General features: G+C 37.4%; 3 protein-coding genes and 1 long non-coding RNA gene across 5 annotated transcripts in view; 2 read left to right on the plus strand and 2 right to left on the minus strand.

Annotated features, from left to right (window-relative positions):
- The window catches only part of LOC138403170 (uncharacterized), a 410,491-nt gene that overhangs the window by 356,798 nt on the left and 26,766 nt on the right, over nucleotides 1-26,927 (plus strand). The gene's annotated exons all lie outside the window — the stretch shown is intronic.
- wmd (serine-threonine kinase receptor-associated protein wmd) lies at nucleotides 567-10,290 on the minus strand. The gene is made up of 8 exons (XM_034975005.2): nucleotides 10,056-10,290; nucleotides 5,139-5,273; nucleotides 4,679-4,837; nucleotides 3,870-3,991; nucleotides 2,751-2,832; nucleotides 1,956-2,123; nucleotides 1,343-1,554; nucleotides 567-852 (listed from the first exon to the last, which is right to left on the minus strand). Exons 1-7 carry the CDS (start codon nucleotides 10,168-10,170, stop codon nucleotides 1,361-1,363), a joined length of 975 nt encoding a protein of 324 aa, XP_034830896.1. The 5' UTR covers nucleotides 10,171-10,290; the 3' UTR covers nucleotides 567-852; nucleotides 1,343-1,360.
- Spase12 (Signal peptidase complex subunit Spase12) lies at nucleotides 10,687-11,036 on the plus strand. Its single transcript, XM_034975008.2, has one exon. It carries the CDS (start codon nucleotides 10,687-10,689, stop codon nucleotides 10,963-10,965), a length of 279 nt encoding a protein of 92 aa, XP_034830899.1. The 3' UTR covers nucleotides 10,966-11,036.
- Nucleotides 11,020-26,120, minus strand: PGAP1 (GPI inositol-deacylase). 2 transcript variants are annotated; one of them, XM_034975001.2, is made up of 18 exons: nucleotides 25,926-26,120; nucleotides 25,526-25,617; nucleotides 25,035-25,165; nucleotides 23,836-23,993; nucleotides 22,635-22,913; nucleotides 21,705-21,875; nucleotides 20,716-20,837; nucleotides 19,334-19,468; nucleotides 18,582-18,738; nucleotides 17,996-18,267; nucleotides 16,727-16,855; nucleotides 16,115-16,336; nucleotides 15,746-15,934; nucleotides 14,875-15,028; nucleotides 14,085-14,283; nucleotides 13,206-13,443; nucleotides 12,808-12,909; nucleotides 11,020-11,985 (listed from the first exon to the last, which is right to left on the minus strand). In XM_034975001.2, the coding sequence occupies exons 1-18, from the start codon at nucleotides 26,076-26,078 to the stop codon at nucleotides 11,571-11,573; spliced, it is 3,318 nt and encodes a 1,105-aa protein (XP_034830892.1). In that variant the 5' UTR covers nucleotides 26,079-26,120; the 3' UTR covers nucleotides 11,020-11,570. The 2 variants fall into 2 exon arrangements, with proteins under 2 accessions (XP_034830892.1, XP_034830894.1); XM_034975003.2 differs by lacking the exon at nucleotides 25,926-26,120 and having other exon boundaries at nucleotides 23,836-24,003; nucleotides 25,526-25,616.

Genomic DNA, 26,927 nt, shown 5'->3' on the forward strand with positions numbered 1-26,927 from the left:
TTAATAAAAAACTGCCATGGCTCTTCCAAGTTAGCCCCCTTCCATCTGAGACTAGAGTGATCGCAATTAAGGGTCATCTTGTAAATAATATGTCATAAAAGATAACATCCAGGTTTTGAAAGAAAACAATTTGGGGCAGACTACAAAAAAAGGAAGACGTAGTATTGTGTCGATAGGACGATTTTAGTATCAATGGTTTAGTCATTTTTCTAGGACCTCGATTTGAAAGTGCACGTAGCGCTAAAAAGTACATCTATTGTACGCGACAGGTTTAGATGGCAATCGGGATAGTAGTGGCATTAGAGTTTAGACCATTAGATTGGTAATGTAAAAACATTAAAAAAAAGTCGAAAAAAAAAACGGGCCGAATTGAGAACCACCTCCTTTTTGGAAGTCGGGTAATAACCTAGATACCTGATGAATCACGTCATATGTGATTTTTAATTATGATTTTAGTATGATTTACTGTAACAACAATCACACCTATGTGATTGTTGTTACAGTAAATTAATAAATGATTCTTGTATAATTTACCGTGGCCTAAAGTCTAAATCAAAATACATGTATTGCAATATTTACAAATTTATTTTGTTCCATAAAATTATCAAGTCTATTCAGTTTCTTTTTACAATAAATACATTAGATTTCATTTTGAGTACAAAAAAAGTGTTTCGGTAAAAATAAATAACACAAACACTGGACATATAATGTAAAAAGTCTTGATATTTATTCGTCCCCACATAACGTGTTGTATACACATCAAACGACTTGGTGACTGCTATCTTCACGACGGTGCGTGGTATCACCACCAAGCGATCGATTTTGATTGCACATTATCTACTCCTCATCACTCTGGAACAATGAAATGCTACTATTAATAAATAGTAATCTACTACTGCTACTATGCTACTATTAATTAATAATAAATAGAGCATTGTCTCTGTCGTTCAGACCGATAAAACGTCACAGGTATTAGTGACAGAGACAACGCTTTACAAAGCCGAAATCTCATTCTAAAGGTTGCTGTACAATATTTCCTACCGGCTACTGTAAGTCCTTTAAATTTATTAGGGTGTATGGGCGTCTAAGTATCTATCATACACCTTTTAGGTTAGATTGTCGATGTAATTAGATGACTCTATCGAACGCAAACTTAACTTAGATTCGGCTCGAAGGACCAACCGGTCGGAAGTTTTGTTATGCACGCTCTCCATGACGCGCTACACGTAAACCCATGAACGTGGACGGCATGAAATAATTTTTTTTTGCTTTACGCCATTCACAGCTCTGAAACCGCCTGCCAAAGACTAAAGAGGCCATCTGCTGCCACTGAGCTACTCACGGGTAGGTCACGAGCGGGTCAGTTGGCGGCCACCTCCTTGAAGCCGTTGGCGATGGGCTGGTGTTCGTTGCTGCGTCGCCACAGCCCATACACGCGGCCTGGCACCGCCTGCCAAAGTCTCACGGTCCCGTCTTCTGATCCGGTGGCGTAGAGTTCGCCGTCGGGCGACCATCGGACGCAGTGCACAGGCCCAAAGTGACCTTTATTCGATTCTGAAAGGACACGAAATAACCTTTGTAATTCCACTCTTTTAGGTGACAGTTAAAAATTTGGACAAAGTACAAGGGGGTTAAAAATGTTTACAGAACAATATTTAATTTTTAATACCTAGTATTTTAACTGAGGAATAAAAATGTTGGTTTTAGGAAGTTGCAACAACTTCGGAAAAAAGTCTATAGATAACTTTTGGTTCATTAGAAACAACTTTTTTTTAAAGTTTGAATTTAACAGGTCTTTAGGTAGGATATACATATTTGAAAATAAAAATTTACAGAAGAGTTCCATTGCAAATATTGTAAATGTTTATGGGCTGCGGAAATCACTTCACTTTAAGTGACCCGTCTGCTCTTTAGTGCACTAATTATATCTAACAATAGAAGTGTCGGTCTCTCACCGAGCTCGGTGCCAGTGTTATAGTCGAACTTGTAGACCTTGAGGTCGTCGCCGCCGCACACGAAGGAGGCGCGCGAGGGCGACAGCGACGCGCTGTAGCACTTGGTGGGCACGGGGAACTCGCGCATCTTGCGCATCGTGTCCGACGAGTAGAACGATACGTTTGTACCTGCAATACAGATTTTTGAAGAATTAGTTCGTGATAAAAGCACACAGACCACCATCTATGAGGTCTAATAGCCGGACACCCCCGATCGCCAAGCTTAGGCAGTTGCTTAACATAAACGTCGGCCCACGCCCGTTCGGTACCCTCATTCTACATATTGTCTTGATTACGTGACTTTCGAGTCCACCAATAACAGCATTCTCCCCTGTCCCCCGCCAAGATTTTATGATTTTGATTTCATGCAAAACCTTGTGTGTACTCTTGAGGTTGAATTCTCTGTGTAAAAGCATTAAATTAATAGTACAAAATCCTCGTACAGAAGGCTCAATCTGCAAAGTTTTTTTTATTTACTATAGCAAAGTGCCAGGATAAAAAAGACGTCGAGGCGGGCTGAGGGGTCGCTCGTCGGCGTGAAGAGCTTGATGCATTTATGAAACTATCAATAGACCCCAACTCTCAATAGAACGGGATAAATGGAAGGTTTAAAAGCGGGCCTTTGGCAAACACTAGGCTTTAAATAAATAAATAGGCAGGCAATCACACTTGACGAGAAGTGAGTGAGGGCCTACAAGCTACCTGAAAATGACATATTAGGATATTGCAGTAAAAAATAAAAATGATATTCCTTACCATGGGCTACAGTCAATACTGCTCCATCCCTGGACAGTTCTAAACTGTTTGGGACTGTTGGGAATTCGACTTTTTGGACTTCCTGAAAAAAATTAACGTAATAAAATTAATTATGGTGTACCATTTTACCTATCACAGATTACAATTGCGGTCAACGGATGTGGTAAACGTGTAGTCAAAACCGACGACATGGCAGCCACAAACACAACCACACTCGTAAACTAGCGGCCGACCACATCGTACCCATTGTATCATCATGATAACCCATAGCCGGCTCACTACAGATCACGGGTCGCCTCTCAGAGTGAGAAGGGTTTTGGCCATAGTCTACCACGCTGGCCAAGTGCGGATTGGTAGACTTCAGACGCCTTTAAGAACATTATGGAGAACTCTCAGGCATGCAGGTTTCCTCACGATGTTTTCCTTCACCGTTAAACCAAGTGATATTTAATTATTAAAACGCACATAGCTCCGAAAAGTAAGAGGTGCGTGCCCGGGATCTAACCCCCGACCTCCGATTAAAAGGCGGACGTCCTAACCTCTAAAGGCTATCACAGCTTCCCCATTATAGACAAAGATATTATAGTAAATATCCAGATAAGCAAATATCATACATTGATATTTTAAGAGTGCTTTCCATGGTCGCGCCAATACGAGCGTGAGAGCATACTATTCTAATCAATATCGCGACGCAGAGCAGCACAGTGCGTCGCACGTATAGTACGCGATAGGTTGAGGCAATAAGGGTATGAGGCGGGGGGACGCCCCGCACACCCGCACGTCACCCGCGCTATCCGGTACCGGGTTAGCGTGTGGTCTGTGCGGGAGTGCGGGGCGTCCCCATCTCGACCTGTCGCTTACTACACCTGCGCCGTAGCGTACGCAACTCTTAGTAAGTTCATGCAATCTCCTCGGTCCTGCACTGCTCTGAACTACGTCGCGTGCGCCTCAGCATGCGTTTAGCCTTACGTGCGGAACATACTCTAGAGTTACTGGGTATGGCACTGGGCAGCAAGTGAAGCATGGCCAATTGGTCGAAAGCAATACCCAGGGGAGACACAGGTGCAAATCGCAGGTTCCACAATTTTTGATATGGTTTTAAAATGATTTGTATCTCACCTGTCCACTGGAGCGATCCCAGACGCGCATAGTGAGGTCGTCGCTGACGCTAACGATGCGCGAGTTGTGCAGGAACACGGCGTGCCTTATGCTGTTCGTGTGCGCGGTGAATTTGTCGATGGCTGCCAACATTTTATTGCTCTTTAAATATCTATAAAATCTTAGAAATGTCAAGAAAGCCACAAGTGGTTGTCTAATAATAAAAAACATTCCGCCACAAGTGGTTGTTTAATGAAAAATATTCTACCGCAAGTTACTAGCTTTTAAAATTGTTTCCAAACTCTTCTTGAATCTATTTGGATGACATAAAAAAATCGGAATTCTTTTAAAAATAATATAGAGATTAAAAATAATTAAAATGTGTTCATGATCAAACAATTAGTATTTTAAATTTTTAAAGTAAAATAACTTGGGGTATCATAATGAAAGAGTACACAAGGGTTGGGTATTCTAAAACAGATTTTTATTTATTTTCATGTCTAATAGTTAATTTATCGTGCAAAAATAAATAATTAATAATTATATTAAGTTACAGCAGTGCCCAGTAAAACCAACTGTGGTTTTTGTGGCACTGAATGTAACAAAACTAATGCCCTGTTATCATTATATAAGTTTAATAATAAATAAATAGTAATAATAATAAAAAGTGCAATCCTTAAGTGTTAGAAATTGGGCAAATATAGTTTTTGCTAAGACTCAAAAATTATTGCAATAATAAATGAACTCCAGCATTAAATTAAAAGACACCTATGGTCTTCTTTCATTAGAATTAAGTATTAGATTTTTATCCTATTTCACATAATACTCACGTCCCGCGTCCGTTTTGTTTAAATCGAAAACTCGTATCATTTTCTCATTGCTAGCCGTGAGCAGGAGCGCGTCATCTGAGTTGAAGTTGACACTCTTTACTATGTGTTCATGGTCAAACGTATGCACCACTTCACCAAATCGTGCGTCCCATAATTTCGCTGAAAATAAAAGTTACACTACAATTATTTTATGGAGCCAGCGTAGCTTTAAGATTGGGCAAGTACTAGCGATTAGTACTCACTAAAAGATAAAATGTATTTAAAAAAACTGACTTACAGTGTCTGTTAACTCATGGTTTTTCAGCTGTTTGCTTGTGGATGTGGACCTACTAATTTGTCCTACCAATAGGACTACGAAGATTTTTTTTGGAAAAGCCACGGGAAAATACAGTTCCCGCGGGACGCGGACGACGTCGCGGGCAACAGCTAGTTAAATATATAAAAAACAATAATGCCATACCTGTGAAATCTGCTGCCCCGCTAGCAGCTAAGTTTGCATTTTGTGTTAAAGCTACGCCCCAGACAGCACCTTTGTGTCCTTCAAAAGTTCCAATCCAGTCTCCTGTCTCGCCTTGTCGCAACATGGGTTTTCCATCTACAGGGGATAATGTTGAATTAAAATTCAAAACCTATTTTCAAACAATATATGAACCAGTCTAACTCCATGATTGGACATCTTTATATAATTTTGCCACATTAAAGTATAGTACGCGGCAGAACGTAAATTGTACATCAGCCTTTAGAATGATATTTCGGATTTATAGAGCGTTGTCTCTGTCACTTATAAGTCATACTTATATGACGTTTTGACGGTCTCAACGATAGAGACAGTGCTCTACAAATCTGCTATCTCCTTTTAAAGGTCGATGTACATTACTTTCTGCCGCGTACCGTAGTTCTGCGTCTATATTTATAAACTTAGGTAAATAAAATTATGAAAAGGTCTATATTTATAAAATTAAAAATTAACACCAAAGGCTCTGATGACTTTACACATACAGATTCGAGATTAACCAGATTGCATACCTAAAAATAAAAGGGCATTTATAATATATTATATTATATTATATCATATTACATTATATTATATTATGTTATGTTATGTTATGTTATGTTATATTATATTATATTATATAATGCATCCAAACTACCAAATGGAAAACATTTCCACCATGTTGTGACGTCTTAGCTAGAAATATGTTTTAATTCCATTTATTCTAATCTTGTGCTACAAAAACCATTGATAATTTGTTCTTGAAATCAAATCCTTTGAAGTTGTATTGAAAATTCAAAATATATTTCTAGCTATGGCATCACAACATGGCGGAAACATTTCCCCTTTGTTAGTTCGAACATATTATATTAAGTTTGTACACAACAGTTTTCTCATTCTTTTTAAACCAATACATATGTTGATCATAGAGAAAATAATCCACATGACCCATATGAGTAAAATTAAATCAGTTTATCAAAATCTTTACATACATAATGTTTTGCACTAAATTGAGCCGTTGAAAGGTATGGCAGATTTGATGCCACAGGACTCACATAATATGGGAACCAACTTTCAATCATACTTAATATTAAGTATTAATGCGAAAGTGTGTCTGCTTGTCTGCTAGCTTTTAACAGCTCATCTGTTTAACCATTTTGACGAAAGGTAAGCTTGCATGGGACCGGACATAGGCATGACATTTGTCCCAGAAAATCAAAGAGTTTGCGAGGGATGCAAGGGAGGGAGGAATCATCCATTTTGATAAAAAATTGATACAGAGATAGCTTGCATCCCAGGGATGGCGCTAAACTACTTGTTATATTTTTATTTAAAATACCTTAACCACTATTAGTAATTAGGCTGCATCATCACTTGCCACCAGGTCTGATTGCAGCCAAGCGCTATAGCATATAAATTAAAAAAAAATGCAGGCAAAGCTGTGGGCATCATCTAATTAAAAATAAAATACATAAATCTTGTTTCTTTCAATATACTATGTCAATTCTGCTAACAGATTTTTTTACAATCATTTAGTACGTACTGAATTAGCACCACTGTCAAAATCCTTATTAGGTATTTGTTGTCCCATACATTTACTCATACATTCTTCAATATAAGTAACATAATGATATATGTATTATTCATTATGTATATGCAGTGACTTTGACATAGTGAAGGCAATTGGTTACATGGCAAGGTTATCATGAATAATGGGAACAACAAATATATATCAGCATTGAATCAACACACTGTAATCTATGGGTTTTATTACTGTGTATTTACTTATGTATTATGAGTTAATTAATTTTAATTTATAACAAATCCTTAGTTTGCAACATGGTGATTTCCTTAAATGTTATTTAGTTTTGCAGAACTTTTTCTTATTGGACCCAAGCACCGAAGTATTCAAATATGAGCCTACAATAATAGACATGCTTAATGACACATTTTAAAATATCACAATACCTACTAAGTACAGTATGTGGCAGAAAGTGTACATCAACCTTTAGAAGGAGATAGCAGATTTGTAGAGCATAATATGTAGTCTCTGTTGTTGAGACTGACAAAACATCATATAGGTATGAGTAATTTACTATGTGACGAACAGCATGGCTTTAGGATTAAGAAGTCTGTCAACTCCAACTTATTAACAGCTACTGAATACATATCGTCCTGCCTAGATAGAGGCCATCAAGCAGATGCGCTTTATTTTGATTACCGCAAAGCTTTTGATAAGAGTTAATAACGATATTCTTCTAAAAAAACTCAGTGCTATTGGTCTTTCTCCTCAGCTCCTACATGTATTATCAGACTACCTTCGTGACCGTCAGCAATTCGTTCGATATGGCATATATGAGTTTAAACCATATCATACGCGATCCGGTGTAAGCCAGGGCTCTATCTTAGGACCTCTATTCTTCCTAATCATGATAAACGATCTTCCGGAATCTATAAAATATGCAAAATGCTTGCTATGCAGATGACCTAAAACTTATATTCGAAATTACTTCTATCGAAGATTGTCTCAAGTTGCAATGCGATCTTACAGCTGTATATCACTGGAGTAAAGCGAACAAAATGGAGTTCAATCGTGACAAATGTTCAGTTATGAACTTTGGTAAAGTTCGGTATCCTTTGATACATGAATATAAAATGGATGGAATCCCTATTCCCAGAGTACAGAACATGAAAGACCTAGGTGTAATTTTTGATAAAAAATTGACCTTCCATGACCATATTAACACCGTAGCAGCTGACTCATTTCGAAGATTAGGATTTGTACTACGCAACTCTCGGGAGTTCCATAGTCCTTTGGTAATACGATTACTATATTACGCCTTAGTCCGAAGCAAGCTCGAAACAAGCACCTGTGTCTGGCATCCGTACGAGGCAAAGTACGGGCTTATATTAGAAAAAGTACAAAAGGCCTTCCTAAGATACCTGTATAAACGTTGCTATGGATATTACCCTTTCCTATTCCCAACCAAATTTCTGTTAGGTTGCTTAGGTTTCAACTCCCTGGAGGTGAGGCGCATTTGCGACCAACTGAAAATTATGTGTCAAATTTTGCGAGGAGATGTTAATGCTCCAGAACTTCATGACCAACTGTGTCGCATACATGTCCCTGAATCCAACAGTAATCTTCGTCCACGAAAAAATAAACTTTTCGTGGTCCCACATCATCGCACTGTTGCTAGATCTATGTCACCTATACCCCGTTCATTAGCATCATTCAACTCGCTTTTGGACAATAATGCTCAATGGGACCCATTTAATGATGGGTCTATAATACTGGTTCGGGAGTTATTGAAGTACGCTGAGAGCATTGCATGAATATGTCAATCAATGTTCTCAGCGTACATATTCAAAATTCTTTGATCTTTTATCGTTATGTATTTTATGTCTTTTTTCTTGTACCTTTATTCGTACTTAAATTTATTATTAATCATCTAGTTAGTGTAAGTGGCACTGCCGTTCTAATTAGATATAAAATAAATAAATAAATAAAATAAATGAGTGACAGAGACAATGGTCTACAAAGCTGAAATATCATTCTAAAAGCATGTATTACTTTCTGCTGCGTACTGTAGCAGCTTTGTCTATATGGATTTAGTTTTAAAAAATCCACTGAAACCTCTTTTATAGGATTTTCTAGGATAAAATTTAGCTTATGTATGTAGCCTATTCATGGTATGAGCTATCTCTATTCCAAACTTCAGCCAAATCAGTTCAGTCATTGTAAGGTAGACGAGTAACAAACATCCACACTTTCACATTAATATAATGTTATATTAGTAAGATAATAGGTCTCTTTGGTGGTACTTCTGGCTAGTACCTGACTGAGATGTATAGATATATAGACTATAGGCTGAATGCCTAGACAGTCACACCACAGTTCGGTGAGTTCAGGTTCAATTTTAGTTTTATACTTCAGTTAAACTACTTACTTAATTGGGTGTGTATATAAACTTTTAAGTAAAAATGTTCTAAGTAGATTAATTTGTTAAGTCTACATTGAATAAGTAAGTACTGTTAGAATATAGCAAATATTATAAATGCAAAAGTATGTCAGTTTGTCTGCTGAGTTTTCACTGTCCATCCGTTTAACTGATTTTGACATTTGGTACAGAGATGCTTGTATCTCTGTTGATGTACTTTTTATCCCCGAATATCAGAGTTCACACTGGTATTTAAAAAAATCTAAATTCATATGGTCGAATTCACAGGCAATTCAGTAAATATATTATAAATTCTTCCCTAGTTCTGCTACGGATGTGCCCTTGTATGAATCGTGTTTAGTAAGCAATAAAGCAGGAAGGCAAACAAGTGTGGCAAGACAATGAAACTATAATTACACAGTTACAAAAATGTTAAAAGGTTTTCCTTGTAAGGCACAATGAAAGTAACAATGTTTACTTCACATTCTATGAGGTAAACCTTAATGTCAAGTACTCTCACACCTTGAGGGACCACAAGGTGACCCAGACTGTATCAGTGAAATGTCAATGAGATATACAGGAAAGAAATAAACATGATCCTAGAACAATTTAGCATTCACAATGTTTTATAAGTACATACAGAAATAAGACAAATGCATAAACTGTCAACCAAGGTAAACAGGCGCGAGGAACACGAACAGAACTTCAAGGCACTTCCTACATGTCCGCAAAGAGAAGGTCATCAAAGCCTTTGCCGTAACACTGACCGAGCTAAGCGATTTACTAAAAATAAGAAAAGTGAAGGCCTTTCGAATATTCCTTGGCACCTAACATCTGTCACCAGAAAACCAAACGGTAACCCCCGAATACACTTGCGAGACTTCCACCTGTATGTAGGCCAAGGCGAGAGGGCACCCCGGTGAGGAATAATCGCTAAACTTACCTTTGCAGGCCGAAATCAAAAAGTATCCATCCTTTGTAACGTCACTAAAGTCCAAGTGCACTACGGGTCTAGTATGGCCACCACATGTTAGAGGAACTTGTTTAAAGGTTGTCATTTTACAATATATAATTTAAAATTTGTTGTACTTTATAAAAACAAAATTAGTTACTTTTAAAAATTAACCTAATGAGTCTGATCGTTCTGATTGTTGACAATCGACTGACGGAAAAAGAAAATGCTACATCGGTGTTGCTAGATAAGATATCTTCTAATTAATTTTTTGCACGGAAAGTTACTATTCTAACGTAGCGCCAAGCTGCGCTAGTTCTGACGTAGCTGCGCTATTTAAATTATTGTGAATGTGTTTCAGACTTCAGTGTTTTGAAAAATTTTGTTTTTCATCGTAACTAACATGCGAATCGGATGCATGGATGCAAAACACAAGCGATCCTTCTGATTTTCTTATGTGATCTATACTCTTTGATTTCTTCTTATAATGTTGGTATTTCTATTTCTATTTTCGAGTTGACGTGTCTGTCTGTCATTTACGTATAAAAATTTGTGGAAATCGGCAACTTTTACATTTACTAAAACATAAATACTTTCAAATTATCGCAATTAGACTTTAATCATGGATTTCTTCACCTCAATTCCAACGCACATTGACTACGTCGGACAAGCGAAAGCAGAAAAATTGTACAGAGCTATTATCACATTATTTAGCATCGTCGGTTTCATTTGGGGCTACATCGTGCAGCAGTTTTCCCAGTCTGTTTACATTTTGGGAGCTGGATTTATACTGGCTGCTATCCTAACCTTACCACCGTGGCCCATGTATCGCAGAAATCCTCTGAACTGGCAAAACCCAAGGAACCCAGAAGAGAAAACATCCAGCAAAAAGAAGAAATAGATTTGTGCATTTATGACGTGGTGATTTAAGTACTTGTAACAGGCAAAAAATAAATAGATTTTAAGGTAAAACTGTTTTATTTAATAAATTACTAATATCATTTTAAAACAGCTATACAAATTGTATGTGCTCTTCCTTCTTGGTCAAAGTTGTGGTATAAAAATTAGGCAGATGAAAGGTCACTACATAAAAATTCATCAAAATATTTATCTAATTCAATTATTATAATCAATATTATTCGAAAAATCCTTATGAACTACTAACTGCTACATCAATTACATGAAAATGTGACTAGCCAAGTAAAAAAATCTCATTGGAAACTGAAAAATTTAAAAATGTAAAAGCATATAATTATTATTACTTAGTAGATACCCAGTTATGACGGGAAATCAAAAATTATAAAAAAAAAAAAAAATTTGCTACCTAAAAGAATAATCAATCCATCGACGGCTCACTACTGAGCACGGATCTCCTCTCAGAATGAGAAGAGTTTAGTCCGTAGTCTACCACGTTGGCCCAGTGCAGATTGGCCTAAAAGAATTTTGCAAGACATTCCTATCTAAATTTCGCTATTCTACATTGATATATCTGAACTTTGAATTCAATTATAAATTATCACCAAAACTAAGTTTTTCTCTGAGATTTCTAAATATATTGTATATTCTATTTTCATTACACACACATTCATTTGATGTTTCCTTGTTTACTCCTTCGTTAGATTGACTTTCACTATTCTGTTCATTTTCACTTTCTGAAGTGATATTTTCTTTTGGTTCATCAGCTTTCACTTTTTCCGTTTTGGACGGAGTACTAGTACTGGTATCAGCATCACAATTAATAACAGGCTCTTTGGTATGATTTTCTTGAGCAGGAAGTTCAGTATCGAATAATTGTTGTATTGTGATGATTGTAAACATAAATGTTACTCCATAGTTGACAATGGACAAGGAAAATGGTCCCAAGGCTAGTATAAACACAGCCATTGTGAAAAGTAATGCTGATACTGTTTCATAATGTCGCCTGAAAGAATAAATTAACATAATATGTATTAACAAACTAAAAAACCGGCTAAGTGCGCGTCAAACTCGCGCACCGAGGGGTATAAAAAGTAGAAACTGACTGACATACAGCTCAAACCATTGGGTCTAGATACTTGAAATAACACATGTAGGCTCTTTATAGTAATAGGCTACTTGACAATTTTTTTAAGTTGGTCTTAAATGGTTAATATTTGTCCTATTATATCAAAAAAATTAACACTATATTTTTTTGCGCCCTAAAAACCGTAAAACTTTAATTTAAAAAAATATTTTTCTTTTTCTTATAACCCACAGTTATACTGTTGTTTACAAATGCATGACGTCAGAGCACAGATAATCTATCGGCCAAACATGGCCGACAGTGTTTTCACCTGTCTAAGAAAAATATTTTTTTAAATTAAAGTTTTACGGTTTTTAGGGCGCAAAAAAATATAGTGTTAATTTTTTTGATATAATAGGACAAATATTAACCATTTAAGACCAACTTAAAAAAATTGTCAAGTAGCCTATTTGTTGTGATGCTCTACTAAAAAAGGATTGTGAAAAATTCAAATAGGGCCTAAAATTTTGAGTGATAAGTTTTTTCTGTATGTATATACTATATATATAATTTTCTTTTGTATTGAAATAAATAAAGATTTTAATAGGGCCTTAAAAAGAAGTTGACAATCTTTAAAATTCACAATTGCTGGTTGAACCTATTATATTATTTAAAAAAAAACATCATTCTCAGATTTAATGCATTTTGTTTTATTGTATGTAGTGATTATACTAAGTTGAGTTTGAGCTTCAAAATACTTACAAATTCCTTCTTGGGCCGTTCATTTGCCAGATGACTGCTGAACAAGCAGACATAACAAGTCCAGTATGGGAGGATGTATCAGGTTTTAAAACCATGCTGTACCTATAAAAGAATAATTAAAAATTAACTTAACTGCTTTATTCAGAAAAAATGTACTGATTTTAAAAAAACCAATAGCATAATATTATCTAGGATAAAATCTTAACCATGGCTTGACAGACAGAACCGTGGACAACAAATCTCCCCTCAAAATTGTTAAATCATTAAATCTTGGTGCAATAATTACTCTAATACACTGATTGCAGTTGCAGTGAAAATCTGGAAGCCTATCAAATTAATTGATAAGGAAACTCTAGTTAAAGACTGATTTTTTTTTCATATAATTTCAATGCACTTACTTGAAACTTCGTGCCCATGTAAGTAATGCAGGAATGTTGACTATAGCTACAGTCATCCACATAAAGAACAGCATCAAATGAAAGTTTAAATTGTTCAAGTCTTTGTCTATATTATTTTTAGTTTCTGTGTCACATTGTTCTTTAGGTTCTTCTTCTGTAGATACTAGAGCTTGTGTATCGTCAGATCTCTCACCATCAGTTTTATCATTCTTGCCTGATAAGGTATTGTCATTCTTTTCTAAAACAAAATGTGAATTGGTCATCTAAATATATACAACTCATCAACGCATAGCCCAAACCTTTGGACCAAAAAAGCCGACTCGACACGTTGGTGCCAACGCTCGTACCAACGTTGGTCGGTTACTTTCGTGAGGCATCCACGTGTTGGCTATTATTACATTTCTGTCCCGTCAGAGCCAACGTGAAGTTGTCCAATACAGAAATCGAAATTGCTGTCAGTGTTGCTGCTTTTACACCACTATATTTTACATATAATTTGTATTCGTTTTATGAAAAAAAAGGAAATGCCACATCAAAGAAGATGGTGGACATAAGCACTCGATGTTGTATTGCAACAAGACTGACGTTGGCGGCAACGTGTGGATGGATCGCGAACGTTGGCGCAGATTCATTTGAAAAAACCGACACAGAACAGCCAAATCCCAACGTTGGGAAAACAGTGTTGGAACGTGTGGAGCCGGAGTTATAACTTAGACAAGGAAACAAACCCCCAGGAACGAAGCTGCGGGCGGTTGCTAGTTACAAATTATGTCACAAGTTATTGACAAACATGGATTGAGATGCATTTATCATCATACTTATCATGCAAGTGGGTATAGTATAGTTTAATAGTTAGTTAATAGTTCAATTTAGACTTACCATTTTTAGTGTCTTCTGGAGAAATTGTATTGTCATTGACATTTTCTGAGGTAGATGTTTCCGTAGATTGTACATCCTTCTCTAGAGTGGTTTTAGTCGAATCCTTCTTAGGTTTAAATAATCGACACATTTTGCTTGCCACTTTTGACATCAATCTGTATACATAATCCTCAAGATACTCTTCGTACATTTTAGAAAGCTGCAATAAAATAATCCATACTTATATTATAAACGTTAAAGTGTCTCTGTCTGTCTTTTGCCGGCACATCCGCTTAATAAATTTTGACGAAATTTATCTAAATAAAATTACAGATATAGTTTGCAAACTGGAGACCAAAGGCTACTTTTTATTCTGGAAAATCAAATCGGGATTTTTAAAAACATAAATCATGGTCACTTTAGGAAAGATTTAGTTTTTTTTAAATCTTATCTGATTGATTATGTTCTTATCTTTAGATCCAGTTAAAACTCTATGATTTTCTATACTCTACTACTATGTCTACGTGATAGAAAACATGCAAAATTTCAAGGTTCTAGCTTAACCCAGCTGTTGAGCCATAAGTTGATTGTCTGTAGTCATTTTATCTTCTATATATAGAAGGAAAAGCTGGGTAACTGACTAACTAATCTATCAACGCACAGCTTAAACTACTTTACGGGCTAAAGTTTGGAATGCAGATAGCTATTATGACGTAGACATCTGCTAAGAAAGGATTTTAGAAAATTCAATCCTTTAAAGGGTAAAAGAAGTTACGGGCATGAGCTAGTCCGTTTATTTAAAAAATCTTACCACAAAAGCGTAAAATGCGGCGCCGGCGGCTAGAGAAGCCGCACCACAGGATAGAGGCACCGCGCAAATTAGAGCTGCGCTCACCAACATAGGAACTTTTTGCAGACCGGCTGCCATCTTCTCAGCTAACCCTGTACCGCCGCGCCATACTATCCTAATATAAGCAATTAAATGTGTGTACACCTTTACAATTTACAATTTAGAGGCAACAAGGAAGTGACTAACTATCTCAAAATTCAAAGTTCATTTTTTATACCAATATCAGGGTGCCAGCAGGGTTTACTAAAACGGAACAAAGATAACTATGTTCAACAGACCAATCGGATTATTAACATTATCATGTCATCTCTCAATGCATAGCCCTCTCCATTGCCTGCTGACTCGCTGAGCTTTTTACGAGTCCCATAGTCAGCGAACATGTCTCGGATACGTATGTCATCCATCACTGGCAATATGCACTGTTCGAAGACTGGTCTTCAAGTACTGAGGATTTTTGGACGAGAAGACATATTGAAGCTACCTGAGCCGTGTGGGATGCAAAAAAACGTTAGGTGCGAGTCAGAGACGCACACGAAGGGTTCCATACCATAATTCAAGAAATGATACTTCTTAATTTTTACGGTTTTTGGATTTTCTTCTTTACATGTACTATGAAACAGTGCTACCTGCCAAATTTCGTGACTCTAGTCTAGGTTAACGAAGGTACCTTTCTGAGAGGGTTTTGATTCCCTTGACCGGACTTGACAGACAGACAGACAGACAACGAAGTGATCCTATAAGGGTTCCATTTTTTCTCTTGAGATACCTACGGATTGTTTTTATCGATTGATTGGATTCGAATGGGCAGCGTTCAATATATTTATTATTTTACCTAAACAGTAGCCGGTGTGCCAACTGCGACGAAAACACCATCACAACGAGCACAGCCGCGGCGGAAATATTCAGAATTCCCAACGCTGTCATATACGCTGGCAACACTAACAAAGACCGGGTGAAGTATTGCAGTTCTAGGTTCTTCCAGCTGGCGTTCTCAAAGAGAAAGGAAAAGAATGGGATAGACCTGCAAAGAAAATAAAAGTTAAAGTGAAAAATCTTATTAAAATCCTATTTCAAAAAATATGTCGAAAAAAAAATTGTACACGTATTTTAAAGCAAAGTACAGTATAGTAAGTAGTTTTTGTAGTCGGTTTTGTAGACCACTAATTTTTTAGTAGTTGAGTTAAATAAAAATTCTACTCACATTAACGCCATAGACCCCAATCTTCCAAAAACCAACGCATAATAAGGTTTAACCCCCTCACTCATCAAGGCACTATGTATAGACACGCAAGTACCGTGTTCGTTCAAATGCTGTATATTACTTCGAGCGGCCAACAGTATTATAGCCGCTATGTAAGGCACTATAACTGGCGTATAGTTACGCGACAGTTGGCCTAGGCGATAGTACCAAGAAGTTGATATACTGTAAAAAATAAAGATATTAATTTAACATATTACCTACCCTCCATATTTTGACAGAATTTACGAATAAATGAAATATTTGCCGAAGTTTGTGAAACAAAAATTCTTAAAAATGTACAGGTTAAAATCAAAAGTCGTTTGTATCAAACAACACAAGCAACGCAGTATTTTGTTTGCACCATATATTTTGAGTATGTTGGTTTCAGGCCTCGTACGTAACTCACGTTACAGTATCGCGGAAACCGTCTCGAGAATCGAGATGTCTAACTCATACTAGGGATCAGTTAGAAATATCGGTAAGTACTATACAAATCTTTTCTACCGAGACTATAATATTATACTTAGATCAGAAAAAACAATAAACAGGATACATAATTAGTAGTTTACTTACCTAATACTAAATGTACATTTTGGATCTAATAAAAGTGTTATCTTTGCCTTTTCTGACGTTTCTAAGCCTAAAGTTACGTTCGGGTTACTCTTGAATAAACGTACTTTCATTGGTGATTTTTTTAAATGCCTGCGAAAGATTATGGTAAAATTATATCAAATTGTAAATACTGAAATACAGAAATCGAAAAATCGTCTTTCTTTCTACATCTTTTCTCTTTTCTAGTATAAAATCAGAGTAAGCCCATACTGCGAAATATCGCAGCATTAAACGCGCTAACATGATTCCGCAACGAAATGTGTTTATCCTGCAGAATACAACGCGTCGCGGCGCAATTTAAATTCACGACAACATTTTGTGCACTAAGAACTGAGGAACTGACAAAAATCGCGGGGAATTTTGTATACCGTGCCGTAAGGGTATGTTTCCACTGCATAGACCATGTTCGTATGCATCTCCGCTCCACTTAGCTTCAGTGGAAACGCACGCTAAGGAAGCTCAGTAAGCGGATTATACACCGCCAGAAAAAAAATCGCGGATTTATTTCGCAGTGCGGGTTTCATCTAAAATCGCGATGTGATTTATTTCCCGTCCGTCAGAAAGTAAAATTCAATACGAAGTAAAAATAAATAAAAATCAGTTTTAGAATGCAAAGGTGAATTTCATATGATACCCCACTTGATATAGTTAATTAACTTCGAAAATTAAACTAATTTTTAGTTTTTTTCGTAAACACATCGTATGGATGTTACTTCAATTCCAGTCAAAAAAACGGCCAAGTGCGAGTCAGGCTCGCACACTGAGGGTTCCGTACTACAGTCGTATTTTTTCGACGTTTTGCACGATAATTCAAAAACTATGATGCATAAAAATAAATAAAAATCTGTTTTAGAATGCAAAGGTAAAGCCTTTCATATGATACCCTACTTGATATAATTATGTTACTTCGAATATTGAAAATAATAATTATTAGTTCATGACCACAATTTAATTTTTGTTTGTGTGGTGTAACCACAAATTCACGGTTTTCAGATTTTTCCCCTAATGTCTGCTGTAAGACCTACCTACCTGCCAAATTTTATGATTCTAGGTCAACGGGAAGTACCCTGTAAGTTTCTTGACAGACCGCCAGACAGACAACAAAGTGATCCTATAAGGGTTCAGTTTTTCCTTTTGAGGCACGGAACCCTAAAAACGATTTATTTAGCAGTGTGGGCATACCCTAAGACTTCTTTGTTTTTCTTTTAAACCAGTATTTTGTATACTTACGTAAAATAATGATAGTATTCGTGATTCTTCGCCCAAGGGACGTGCAACTCTGCGGATGCATGGTACGACGCCTCTTGACAACTGCTCGTAGGCTCCACATACAGCAAGTACGCTTGATGAATCACATTCAAGTCGGATAGAATCAGTTCGTAGTACAAACTGTTGGCTTCCGTTTCAGCTTTTACTATCTGTTTGCCGAATGAGAGATCCGAGGGTAGTTTCACATCTATTTGCCGTGATGCGTGATCGTTTATATCTACATTTAAAATTACCTGAAAACATTCTTTGATTATTTGAGCGTTTTAACTATCGTGAGTGATTTCCATTATACATATCTCACACCCGGCTTTACTCACGACGTGTTCAGTCGACGTTAGACCGACTAGTTTCGAACCCATCCGGGGTCCTTTTTCAAAGGGGACTCAGTTCGCTCACGCGTCGCGGTTGGGACCCCGCGACACGTGCGCGAACTGAGTCCGTGCGTGCGAACACGAGCTGTGCGTTGCTATATCAGTCAGTCACCTTTTCCTTTTAATTTATATATTTAGATTTGATTCAATTTAAATAGAACATTCACTTGACATACCGGTTTCTTCGTCGGCGATACTTTCACAATAACATGCGTCCACTCGGGCTCTAATTCCATCAGTTTGTGGAGATTTACAGTGGCTAACTTTCTCTTGCCAAACTCTGGTACGGAACCCGTCCAGCGACTTAGCTCACTTAACGATGTCGCTTCTTTGCTGAAAAATTGTAACTTCATGAGGTAGCACAGGTCAGCCGCACATTATAAGAGTTTATCTGTCAGAAAACTTCCTGATGGTTGGAAAAACTACCGCACACCCGGAAAAGTATCAAAAATTTCGCTAAGGCGAATCTGAGCTAAGTTCGAAATTGGCCACCAGAACTCTCGATACTGAAGCAAATATCTAAAGGTTTGTGGGATCTAGTACAAAATGTATGGAGAATGCGTCTTCCTGATATTCTGATCCGGTAAATTTCTGACATCTGGATGACAAGCATCAGAAGCGGACACATTAGATTACACATACAACTTTAGAAAGAGGCAATCGGCAGTTTCGGCCTCGTAGAAGTCTCTATGACGCTTTGTCGCTGACTTGTCAGTCTCAATAGTCTCAACGATAGGGATTACTTACCTCTTTCATGCCTCTTTCTAAAGTTTGATGTGTAATCTTTCCTGTCTGGTGCTATACGATCTGGCGAAATTCTGACAGTCTACGGGGTTCAGTACAAAATGTAGAAGCAGCGAGTTTTCTGACGGGCAAATTTTTATCATAATCTGTCTAAAGATTAGTACTCATTTTTGCGAATACTTACCAATATCTGTACGAATGGTAGACATTTTTTGCATTGCATCCGAAAATCCAATCTTTATCTTGAACGTTTACAGATTCCACTGCTACGAATCTATTCTGTGGAAAACTCACGAGCCTTATCATTAAATGCGTTGTTCTGGAAAAAAAAATTGAGTAATTTACATGAGTATTTAGAACTGTTCTGTTGCAAAGTTTACACAATCCATACAGACAGTTAGTTGTCACAAGTTGACGAATCGCTGAGCTCTCGCGTCATGTCATCATACCCCTCCCGCACCGCTCCACTACCGCAGGAACTCAGCTGTCCCTTAAGCGCTTAATACACATGCTATAGTAGCTCGCACAAAAGCATGCCAGCTACTAGCAAGAACGATCTACTAGCATGTGCATCGAGGTTCTGCCAGTAGCTCGCATGTCAGTACATGGCATACCAGTAGATCGCACGGCGTTTGATTTTTTCCCCTATAGGGGAAGTGGGACGGGGGACTCGCATGCCAGCTACAAGCACGCGAAACACGTCGTAACATGTTTGCTAGTAACTCGCACATCGTACTACTACTAATCCAATTTCTCTCCATATTGTTTTTTTTTCGTGTCTATTCATTGTTTTCAAAAGTTTCTTCACTAAGATAATCACGAGTTGTATTGTAACACTATTTATTTCTTCATCAATAATATCATTTTGTGATCTTCAACCTGCACGTCACTGGCACGATACGCAGCCTTTCTAGTAACTGGCATACCAGTTACAAGCATGTGTATCACGCACCGACATTCTGCTAGTAGCTGGCATGCCAGCCTGCCAGCTACTAGCATGCCATTAACTAGCATGTGTATCACGGGCATATTGCCTGTACTATCGTTTATTTATGTCGATTACGAGTTTGACGCGTGCGGTAATATGAATGCAATCCGTGTTGGCATTTCTCCAGACACATAATTAGCATTTATTTTAGTGAATAGGTAACGTTATTAACTCGTTGCGTACATACATAATATACTCGCACTTCCTCTGTGTATACTCGTAAACGTTTGTGAGTACATATTGTTTAGGTGTTTTTCCTCAACAACAAATTCAACTTTTATCTTGAAATATATAATGACCTATTTGTAACTAACCATGTCCGCAATATTTCTAACTAGCCTATGCTCGTGACTTCGTCCGCGTGGACTACACAAATTTCCAAACCCTATTTCACTCCCTTAGGGGTTAAATTTTCAAAAATCCTTTCTTAGCGGATGCCTACGTCATAAAATAGCTATCTGCATGCCAAATTTCAGCCCGATCCGTACAGTAGTTTGAGCTGTACGTTGATAGATCAGTCAGTCAGTCAGTCACCTTTTTCTTTTATATATTTAGATGATGATAAGAAGACCACATACCTGTCAATCTCTGGTCGGGATATTTGATAAATACGTCTGTTATCTTCGTACCAGAACGCGTCAGCTTGCATCGTCACATTGTTGCGTGTTATCATTGGGTTTAAAATCATTGACCGATTTGCCTAAAAGTGTGAGAATTTTGATTTTAATATTGCAGTCATATTTTTATTGATCGTAATATAAAATAATCAAAGTTATCTTAAGTAAGTAAGAGGCTGTGATAGCCTAGTGGTTAGGACGTCCGCCTTCTAACCGGAGGTCAGGGGTTCGACCCCGCGCACGCACCTCTAACTTTTCAGAGTTTTAAGTAATTAAATATCACTTGCTTTAACGGTGAAGGAAAATATCGTGAGGAAACCTGCATGCATGAGAGTTCTTCATAATGGTCTCAAACGTGTGTGAAGTCTTCCAATCCGCACATGGGCAACGTGGTAGACTATGACCAAAACCCTTCTCACTCTGAGAGGAGACCCGTGCTCTGTAGTGAGCCGGCGATAGGTTGATCATGATGATGAATCTTAAGTGTAAATGTCAAAGCAATCTTCATTAACCCGAATTCAGACTGACTGGCTGACTGATCTATCAGCACAGCCCAAACTACTAGACGGATCGGGCTGAAATTTGGCATGCAGATAGCTATTATGACGTAGGCATCCACTAAAAAAGGATCTTTGAAAATTCAACCCCTAAGGGGATGAAATAGGGGTTTGAAATTTGTGTAGTCCACGCGGACGAAGACACGAGCATAAGCTAGTAAAACTATAAAGCTATACAAAGTTTTTACAATAACGCGCTTGATGTTTTACTTGTGGCGAAAATCTCACGCTCCTTTAACAAATTACTACTTCTGCACCTATTAAGAGTTCTGTGATCAAAATTATTAATATACTAAATAAACATTAAGATAACATATGCAACCACATTCGTCATTGTTATATAATTAAGCATGATTTTCGTCAAGCGCAAGCCTATCTATAAAAAAAACTTACCTGAAAATGCTGTTCAGCTTTTGTCAGCATCACTGACCTATCATCGGTTACTTGTTCGGTTAACGGGTCGACTATATCGAACAGAAATCTGTTGACTACCATTACTAACTGCTTACACCACACCATACTAACGTGGTCTGGCGTCACCCATACGCCTGGGATAGATGTGGCCTGTGAAAAGATTTTTTTTAATAGTTTCTTAAAACAATGTCGTCATCACTGCCCATGGAAAGAAGCTAGTACATACAAGGCTCTCTCTGTTACGTAATCCCATACAAATGCCCTTCTTTGATGCACAAATGGAACATCCACCTAGGGAAACACATCGTATACCCTGAGGATGTTACTTCAATTCCAGTCAAAAAAATCGGCCAAGTGCGAGTCAGGCTCGCAGACTGAGAGTTCCGTACTACAGTCGTATTTTTTCGACATTTTGCACGATAACTCAAAAACTATGATGCATAAAAATAAATAAAAATCTGTTTTAGAATGCACAGGTAAAGCCTTTCATATGATACCCCACTTGACATAATTATCTTACTTCCAATATTGAAAATAATAATTATTAGTTCATGATCACAATTTAACTTTTTTTGTGTGATCTAACCCTAAATTCACGGGTTTCAGATTTTTCCCCTAAAGCCAGCTATAAGACCCACCTACCTACCAAATTTCATGATTCTAGGTCAACGGGAAGTACCCTGTAGGTTTCTTGACAGACAGACAGACAACAAAGTGATCCTATAAGGGTTCCGTTTTTCCTTTTGAGGTACGGAACCCTAAAAAGTGCTGCTGTATCTGGCGGCCGCAGGATTTGACAAGGAAATGTGAAGTGGAGGCAAACAATAAATCGGAGACAGTCGCAGTGATATGGGGATTCAAGAACCTGCATAGCCCCAAAGTGAAAGAACAACATAAAACTATAATTACCAAAGCATTTAAGTGACTGTCGTTAGATGACGTCAGACCAGCCGGTATCAGAACATCCCGAGGCCCACTGCCTACGCTGATCAAAAACTTCTTCCTTTTAACTTCCTCATATCTATTTATATACGCTTCCCATTCTAAATTGATTAGCATGTAATAATCGTTTATAACAGGATCAAAGTTTACAACCGGAGCTTCTACAGGTGCTGCCAGTGTGATGGCTATGTTTGTAGTATTGATTGTACTTGGGTAAGCTAAGAGGCGTTTTGCTATAAGGCCACCCTGAAAAAAAATAAGTACATGTACAGTACATCGGCCTATAGAATGACATTTCGGCTTTGTAGAGCGTTGTCTCTGTCAATCATACCCATATGACGTTTTGTCTGTCTCCACGACCGAGACAGTTCTTTACAAATCTGCTATCTCCTTCTAAAGGTCGATGTGCATTACTTTCGGCTGCGTACTGTATAACCTACTATAAGTGGAAAATTGGCCAAGTGAGAATAGGACTCGCACACGAAGGCTTCCGTAACATCTGTCTGTCAATCTCCACTTGGCAAGTGAGGTGGACTGTGGCCTACACCATTAGCATTATGACAGGAAACCAAAGCTCAATAATGGGCTGGCGATGGGTTATTAAAGTCAAGATATCTTGCCTAGCTTCACATGCATGGGTTTCATGGCTCTTTTTTTTTTTATAGATCACATTATATATTGCAATATTATTGAAATGTTCTAAATGAAGGTGAAACTTAGATTGAAAGCCACATAAAAGTGAATCCACAATAATCCACATAAATCTAGAATTTATAAACCAATATCCAGACAAACAGAATAAAAGGTTTTTTCATGCTATTAAGAGATTACATACCGAAGCTGTGATAGCCTAGTGTTTAGGACATCTGCCTTCTAATTGGAGGTTGGGGGTTCGATCCTGGGACACGCACCTCTAACTTTTCAGAGTTATGTGCGTTTTAAGTAATTAAAAATATCACTTGCTTTAACGGTGAAGGAAAACATCGTGAGGAAACGTGCATGCCTGAGAGTTCTCCATAATGTTATCAAAGGTGTGTGAAGTCTACCAATCCGCACATGGCCAGCATGGTAGACTATGGCCGAATCCCTTCTCACTCTGAGAGGAGACCCGTGCTCTGTAGTGAGCCGGCGATGGGTTGATCATGATGATGATGAAGAGATTACATACCATGGAATGTCCAATGAGTATAACAGAAGTAGGTACAGTTTTGGTGTATTTATTATTTTTGTAAAGGCTAAGAATTTTTGCGACACATGCTGATGCAAATTGTGTTTGACTTTGAAGCACACCTCCATACAGTCCTGATAGCTCTTCATTGTAGCCAACTGAAAAACACTAAAGTGAATTACACTCTAACTTGGCTTGAGTAGATACATCATACAGAGCAGCACCTGACTTACGCAGTGGTCCGACCGCCGACGATAAATGAGAAACGAGTAGAACTAGAAACTATAAACGAGTTGGCGATCAGCGGGAAGCGAGTGTGTAGTTTCGATAGTTTTGTCGCCGGGCTATAAGCGAGTGTGCAAGTGCGGCTAGCGATTACTCGCGCCAATCGCCCGCGGTCGCTCAGTCCTGTGCAAACCTGCGCGCGCGTTACGTGTTCAAGCGAACGAGCATCGGCATCGCTGAACGAATATCGCTGAGCGAGTTTATTTTTGAAAGCTCGTCGCTCAGCGAAAAAACTAGTAAAGCGAGTCGTCGCGGCAGTGTGAACAATCAGAGAGCAACTTTTGATAAATACATCTTTACACGGCATGTACATTTATTGTGCGTTTCTTGAGAGAAAATCGCCGATAGTTAGTCGTTTTCTCGCCGGCACGGCAGTCGGACCACTGCCTTATAATGCAGAGAAAGGACTTGTCATATTATTTGCTCTATTTATAAAGTGGGATTTAGCACGGTAAACTGTACTTTTAAGGCGCTATGCGTCCCATTTCGGATGTTCAAAGAATCAAGTTTAGGCCTCAAAAACTAAAAATTTGTTTATTTATTTTTTAATATTATAAAAATTAAAGATATTCTTTAGTGAATTACGAGAGCCAAAACACGATTGGCACTTTTTTACACGACCATTAGGAGAAAAACCAGTTTGATATAAAATCAAACAAAACTGGTTTCAATAAAATTTCGTATTTACATTCAACTTTTAATACACTAAGGGATAAGGTACTATTTTTATGGCAACAGAGCACATAGAATTTTAAATATAAATATTTATAAAAACCGTGTAACAAATTTGCATTCGGCCGGCTCAGACTTTTCCATACATTTCGCCTTAGTGATCCCATTCCGCCATAACACAGACCAATGATGGCTAGTCCTTTCTCTAATTTTACGCACTATACTGACTGTAATGGACTTACTTGTAAAATAATCAAAATGGTAATCATATTCTTGGGATAAAGCCTTTCTCAAAGCCACGGATGCTATTGACCTAACTTGCATATGACTGCCTGAGTTTCCTGGCAGAAACAGTACGGGTATGCCTTCAAACCTAAAAGCATATATCTCAAACTTAGTACTACAAGTTTAATTAAAGTATTAAACCATTTAGAACATAGTTTAATTACAGGACTGTATTGACCAATAACTTTGGTCAAAAATACTCATTTACTTCATACGTTCCTACGTTCCTGAAAGATGAAAGAAAATATGAAGTAAATGAGTATTTTTGACCAAAGTTTTTATGGAAAAACATGTAGATGCATTAATGTTATGCCCACAGAACTCATTACCATAAGCCTTCGATGTATGATTAGTCTACTATTTTCGAAAAACTAACTAAAATTTGAATTTTCACGGCTGGATCTATCAAACCACCTTAATCATAATAATTTTTATAACATTGTCATACCACATTCTTCTTGCCCTTTCTGTAAATCTTCCTTCACTGTAGGCAAACAGTCCATATTGCGGGTATATTTTATTATCTTCGAGAGATATGTGCTAAAATACATAAATTAAAATTCAAATATAGATTACAAATATCTTCAAGAATAATCACTATCCCTATTATACGCGAAAGTGTTTTTCTGTTGGTTTATTGGTTTGTCCTTCAATCACGTCGCAACGGAGCAACGGATCGACGTGATTTTTTGCATGGGTATAGTCAAACTACCCTATATACTTACCCTATGTACTATATACGTCGATATATGTCGGAAAATTAAAGAGTTCCCAGGGGATTTTCAAAAACCTAAATCCACGCGGATGAAGTCACGGGCATCAGCTAGTAATTAAGATTATACACTTACCACGAATTGGGGATATTCAAACATGTAAGTCATAACGCAATAATTGCTTTTGTCACTAAAATAATTGTTTAATATCCCCAAGAAATATCCAACAACAAAAAAACATGACAATAATTGGAAAGCGCTTAGACCAATGGTATTCCAAAATCTCATATTTGTAACGTATCGTATTTACGCTAAAAAAGTGGTTCATTTATGTAGGTATTCAAAATATTAAATACGAGCATTATTAGCAATTAGCAATCCTTAGTTCGTTAATCGTTACTCCATGATTTACAACCAAAGAGTATTATAATATACAGGGAACAACACTAATCACTATATACTGGCAGCAGGCAGCTAAATACCTTTAGAAGTATTGTGACACTTACTGTTAGAGTGAGATAGCTAAATACATTTAAGCTCTTATTAGAACGTGACAAAATGATGTTTTGTCCTTACCACCGTAGCCACTTTTTGTTTGCCAAAATGTATTTGTAAATAATTGATTCATTTTGTTGCTTTTGTTTTTGAAGTTATTGTGCAATGATGGGTTGCAGTATACTAGGCTACAATAGCCGAAGCGAACGTAAAATAGACGGAATAACATTTCACAAGACTTGTGACACAAATAATTACCTCTGCTTGAGCGAGAGGGACTGAGGGGGCCACGCTAGTTGCATATCTGGTACATCTGTGACTGGCACCAAATAACAGAACTGGGTCTGTACTCTGTGTTTTTAACCGACTTTAAAAAAGGAGGAGGTTTGGTTATGTTGGCGAGACTGTCTTTCTGTCAGTGTTAGTATTATAATGTTGGTATTGAAGCATACCTTCCATCCCATCTACATACATTTTTATAATTTTCGTTTTTGTATGGAAGCCCCGTCTCTTAAAATATAGTGAGTACAGTGCGACAAGGCTACCTTGGCGCGTGGCGAAAATTGGAAATAACGTTTCCGTCAAGTGTCCCATTTGTTCTTGTTTTTAAATCATTCATCCAAGTTTAAGCCACTTAGTTTG

This window comes from Maniola hyperantus, chromosome 13 (assembly GCF_902806685.2).
Source record: "Maniola hyperantus chromosome 13, iAphHyp1.2, whole genome shotgun sequence".
In the NCBI taxonomy this organism is placed as follows: domain Eukaryota; kingdom Metazoa; phylum Arthropoda; class Insecta; order Lepidoptera; family Nymphalidae; genus Maniola; species Maniola hyperantus.